Raw genomic sequence first — 5,357 nt, 5'->3', positions numbered from 1 at the left:
TCTCTCAGCTCATAAAACACAGCGCCACCCATTGTCTAGTGGTTATGCTTGGTATCGCGCTAAGCTCCATTGATTTCTATGGGGCTGAGCTGCGCCGAGGCCAGACGACCAATGAATGTGAGGTCACTGGCCTAGAGCTGCGGCGCCTTCTCAAACCGCTGATTGGCGGGGGTCCCGGGTGTCAATCTGATACTGATTATCTACGTTTATAGCTCCTTTGTGTACAGGTCGGGTATACAGTGACAATTGTAGTTGTCAGCAGAGCTCCCCTTTAATAACACACCGGTGGGGGCAGTACTGTGCCACATCAGCCAGCAAAGGTCCTGCATACAAGAACACAGCCCTGTACACACCTTGGGGGAGAGGGAGGGGCGTGCCCTGCACCTAGTTCCAGCCCCGCCCACCAGATGGGCGTGGCCCGGCGTCTATAAATGCCGCTGCCGCCTCAGGCTCCGCTCTCAGTCTCTGTGGGATCCTGACATCTGATTCCTGAGGACCGAGGGGCCCTGTGCTGCTGCTGCTACTAAGGTAAGGGCGGCTCTGGGGGCTGGTACTGACTGCCACGTAGGCTGGGCATTAACCCTTCACATGACCGCTGGATTAGAAGAGCACTGGACCAATGTAAAGCAGCGGAGAAAGTTCTGGCTGACACTGGGGGGTCATTAGTGGGTGCCCCATGGAAAAGCCCTTCTGTGCTCCTCATTAGGATGCAAACCCTGACCTGTGCTGAGCTGCAACAGGGGGAACCTATAGACATGTGGCTCTATAGGGGGAGCTTATAGCTGGGGGGGGGGGGGAGTGGAAATGTATATCTATAGGGGGAGGCCTATGGAGACCCTATAGAAATCTGACTTATCAAGGAGAGAATGGCAGAGCCTAGAGGAATGAGGATTTGTAGGGGAGACCATATAGAAACGTGGCTCTAAAGGGTGGAGATGCATTGATCTGTAAAGGAGATATCTGCGGACACTTGTATATACCATGGGGGACTTGCCGCCTGATATATGTAGATGTATATTCTTGTCCTCACTAACCCTAGCTCTTTAGATGTAGCAGAGCTGAAATGCTCTTTCCGTTATCAAATAGCCCAGCAGTAATAAGCTGAAGCAATGAGATCCGTTTCGCCGCATGTGTTAAAATTTCGTCATCTGTTTCTACATCAACCACTTTTGGTGGTTAGATATTGCTCTACATGCACAGATGCAGCAGAGCTGGTTACAGTGTACCCTTCATGGTGATCTTTCTCTGCCAGTTTTCCATAACATTATATAATAACTGGCTGGGCTCTGCTACATGTAGAGCGGTCTCTGTATCCCTGCATGTGGTGGTTTGCTTTACTTTGTAGTGATAATACAATGTATCTGGGGGATGGGGGTTTCCTGCAATCCCTTTATTCTCCCTTGTTTTGCTAGACAAGTCTGTGCTGGACACTTGGTGGGGCAGCGCTGGGTAATCCCCCCCTCCTCCCTTACCTATGGGGGGGAGAGATCCGGCTCAAACTGGTAGAACCAGTTTTCCTGTTGTTCTATCTGGGGAGGGGTTAGAGGTTGTCTCCTGCAGGAGATGAGGGCTTAGTACATAGGATGGCTGGCCCCTGCGATCCCTAGCGACAGATGATGGGCGGCTATCCGCTCCCATGGACACATCCAGCTGGTGTTTACCCCAGATTCTGCTTCATCAATGACCTGGTTTAGAAATTCTAACCTTTTTGGGGGTAGGGGGCATGTACTGAATAGGGGGGGAGGGGGTTGGTGCCTAGACATCATAAACATCACACATGGCTGAGGTTTTGTCTCCCTCTGGTGGTTTGCTCGTTGGCTGTGATGTGGGGCCCCCTCCTCATTTTGAAAGGGATTCAGAAGGGGGTACTGCGTTGGGGTATATTCCCACATGCAGTATATGAATCCTCATGAAGTATAAAGGACAGATCCGGCTTCTCTAGTCTGAATCCAATCCTGACTGTTCTGGCTCCACGTACACAGCTCTGCCGTGTGGATCGTCTGGTCGGACTTCCTATTGTAATCCGGTTGAGCCGGTCGTTGTATGCTGTTTCCATCACACCACATTGCAAGGTGTAAATTGGTTAAAGGGGTATTCCCACCTGGGACAATGGTGGCATATCACTGCAATTTCCCCCTTTCTCTAACGGTTTCTTTCCTGTTGCAGATCAGCTCCCACCATGTCTGTGTCACACAGTTCCAGACTCAACAAGGGGGTGCTAGAGCACTACATGAGGCTGCCCCAGGGGGATATGGTCCAGGTTACGTACATCTGGATTGATGGAACTGGAGAAGGTGTCCGCTGCAAGACAAAGACCCTGGACTTCGAACCCAAATCTGTTGAAGGTAAGATACAAAAACCCTCTCTCCCCTCAGTCCTGCTGTGAATGCCATAACATGCTGCTACTTTAATTTTAACTGGATCTGGAGGACCTGAGGGAACTGGCTGAATCCCATGCCTGGCTGGGACCATCAGTGATAAGTTGCAATCTGTATGGAAACCTGGCAGGGAGTATTTATTTTTTCCCTGTGGTGGTGCTGGAGGAAAAACAAAGTATTGTAGAGTGCCTGGGTGCACCACCACCTCCATTCAAAAAGACTCTTAATTTTTGGGGAGGTTCGAGAGGTTAGACTCCAGCAATCAGACGCTTATTCCTTTATCCTGTAGATTGGGGAGGGGAATAAGTGCTAGTAAGAGATCCCTTGAAGGTTAACAGAGATGTGGAAGTCTACCATTTTGCTTTAAGATGCTCTTCCATTTCAGAGATCCCAGAATGGAATTTTGATGGGTCAAGTACTTACCAAGCTGAAGGTTCCAACAGTGACATGTACCTCATCCCCGTGAAGATGTTCAGAGACCCATTCTGCCTTGACCCCAACAAGCTGGTCATGTGTGAAGTCCTAAAATACAACCGGAAACCAGCAGGTAAGGTGTTTTGACAAGTCTGTCTCTTTAAATTACTCCTCCCTGTAATCTCTGGAATGGTGTGTTGGCTATGTCCGGGTAGAGTCTGTAGACTGATACCTGCCGTGCCTTATTTCCAGTGTACACAGTAGGGAGCTTTGCTCCGGCAGTGGTTCCTCTTGTGTCAACAACTTCTCATATTCTGCAGAAAACAACCTGCGTCACACATGTAAGAAGATTATGGACATGGTATCTGACCACATCCCGTGGTTTGGCATGGAGCAAGAATACACCTTACTTGGAATCAACGGACACCCATATGGATGGCCTGATAATGGCTTCCCTGGACCACAAGGTAAGGTGTGACAGTGAGCCATGCTGGGTTCTTAATACAAAACCATCTGGTCACCAGGCCTTCTGCCATTGGACCATTGTGGCTCTCATTAGCTGCAGGCTACACATCTGGTCATCTGAGTAGTAAAGGGAGTTGTAGATGTTGCAATTAGGCCTCTATTTATTTAAAGTTCGATGTGTAAAATAAGCATTAATCAGAATGAGGCAGCTACTCATCTCAGAGGCTTCTAAAGGCTAGGAACCAGAATCAAATTTGGTCTTAATGTCCTCTGTTACTTTCCCTCAGGACCTTACTACTGTGGTGTTGGAGCTGACAAGGTATATGGCCGTGATATTGTGAAGAGTCATTACAAGGCCTGTCTGTATGCTGGAGTCAAAATCTGTGGAACAAATGCAGAAGTTATGCCATCCCAGGTATGTGATGTCAAGCCAATGATCTTTGGAACTTGGTAGAATGTGGATTTTCCACAAAGTTATCAAAGTTCTGCAACATCAGTCTTTCCCCTCTCTAGACAGTCTAGTTGACAACAAGACTGGGTCTCAAACATCTTCTAGTTGGAGTTTCTGAAGAATTGAATCCTACTGCAGAAGTTGGCATTGACCTTTTCTCCTTTCTTACAGTGGGAGTTTCAGGTTGGCCCTTGTGAAGGCATAGACATGGGTGACCATCTGTGGGTGGCTCGATTCATTCTCGATACAGTATGTGAAGATTTTGGTGTGGTGGCAACCCTTGACCCCAAACCCATGACTGGAAACTGGAACGGAGCTGGATGTCATACAAACTACAGCACCGCAGAGATGAGGAAGGAGGGTGGCCTAAAGTGAGTCTTCTAAAATATCCTAGATGGTCTTTATTTCCTACTGACTGTGGCCAATAGTCTTCCAATAACCTAGGAGGTTAAACACTCCATGTGGCATCACTACCAGTTGCTTCTAAAGCTTCAGATTTCACATGTGGCATGTTTTAATGGCACCTTTTGATCTAGTGTATGACATCTAATGGATCAGACTCCCTTGCCATATAATCTGACCATGTCCATTCTTTGTCTTTAGACACATAGAAGATTCCATTGAGAAACTGGGTAAGCGCCATAATTACCACATCTGCGTCTACGACCCACGTGGAGGGAAGGATAACTCTCGACGTCTGACCGGTCAGCATGAAACCTCCAGCATCCACGAGTTCTCAGCTGGTGTGGCAAACCGTGGCGCCAGTATTAGAATTCCCCGCCAGGTTGGACAGGAAGGACTCGGTTACTTTGAAGATCGTCGGCCGGCTGCCAACTGTGACCCATACGCTGTTACTGAAGCCCTTGTGAGGACAACCATACTGAACGAGACTGGCAGTGAAACAAAAGACTACTGGAAAAATTAACCTGGGGGCCGGATCCGCAGCTAATATTCCATCCATATGTCCTAATTCTTCCGGAGTCCGTTTTTAAGAAATAGTTTTATTTTTGTCTACACTACTTGATGGTTTTTATCTGAAGTTCCTTCCAGTTTGGAAGGGTAAAGGGGCATTAACCCGACTGTGGATGGAGGGCTAAATAATATTCAGTTCCCATATTGACAGTACGGGTTTATATACTAATCTGCCGCTGTAAAATGAGTGCCATACTTATTGCACTAGTGATAACTAATGTTCTAAACTGCAGGCGGTATGATGGGTTGGGGGGGGGGGGGGGGTTTAATGAAATCCAAGATACCTCAAGATGAGCTTGGGTCCCTAAACAGCTGAAGGGGCCAATGAATTGCATGCCCTCTGGCCTGGGAGGGATGGGGTCTTAGGTATAAACCTATGACTTTTTATTATGTGACTGTCAATTTTTTTTATTGAATGATTGATTAAAGAAACCAGGTATGTTTTATGTTGTGGTGTCCTTAATATAACTGAATAGTTGTGGCGAGCCTCCAGACCTCCTTAAGTGAGCCCCAAATGACTTGTTTTCACTTCACGGCTGTACCCATAGACTTGCTCATTACAGGTTATCGGTTCCTCCCAAATGACTGCACTACTGCCGGTTGTTCCATTTGACCTTCTCGGGACGGAAATGAGCTAAAAGGCACCTCCACTGCTCAGGACAGATGCTGAGGTCTCT

The 5,357-nt window shown here is 47.8% G+C and overlaps 1 protein-coding gene across 1 annotated transcript; it reads left to right on the top strand.

The window, feature by feature from the left end:
• The first annotated feature begins 451 nt into the window (after positions 1 to 451).
• On the top strand, positions 452 to 5,126 carry LOC122929651 (glutamine synthetase). The gene is made up of 7 exons (XM_044283284.1): positions 452 to 528; positions 2,167 to 2,345; positions 2,764 to 2,925; positions 3,113 to 3,259; positions 3,545 to 3,672; positions 3,880 to 4,079; positions 4,312 to 5,126. Exons 2-7 carry the CDS (start codon positions 2,180 to 2,182, stop codon positions 4,631 to 4,633), a joined length of 1,125 nt encoding a protein of 374 aa, XP_044139219.1. The 5' UTR covers positions 452 to 528; positions 2,167 to 2,179; the 3' UTR covers positions 4,634 to 5,126.
• The last annotated feature ends 231 nt before the right edge of the window (positions 5,127 to 5,357 follow it).

Source organism: Bufo gargarizans, chromosome 2 (assembly GCF_014858855.1).
Source record: "Bufo gargarizans isolate SCDJY-AF-19 chromosome 2, ASM1485885v1, whole genome shotgun sequence".
NCBI lineage: Eukaryota > Metazoa > Chordata > Amphibia > Anura > Bufonidae > Bufo > Bufo gargarizans.
The sequence above is the reverse complement of the archived record's forward strand: the minus strand, read 5'-3'. Positions and strand labels throughout refer to the sequence as shown.

Bases quoted from the DNA above. Each gene is read 5' to 3' on its own strand.
- LOC122929651 (XM_044283284.1), top strand. From the start codon at position 2,180: ATGTCTGTGTCACACAGTTCCAGACTCAACAAGGGGGTGCTAGAGCAC. The intron at 2,926-3,112 runs GTAAGGTGTTTT...CATATTCTGCAG, and splicing joins ATACAACCGGAAACCAGCAG to AAAACAACCTGCGTCACACA. The intron at 3,260-3,544 runs GTAAGGTGTGAC...ACTTTCCCTCAG, and splicing joins TGGCTTCCCTGGACCACAAG to GACCTTACTACTGTGGTGTT.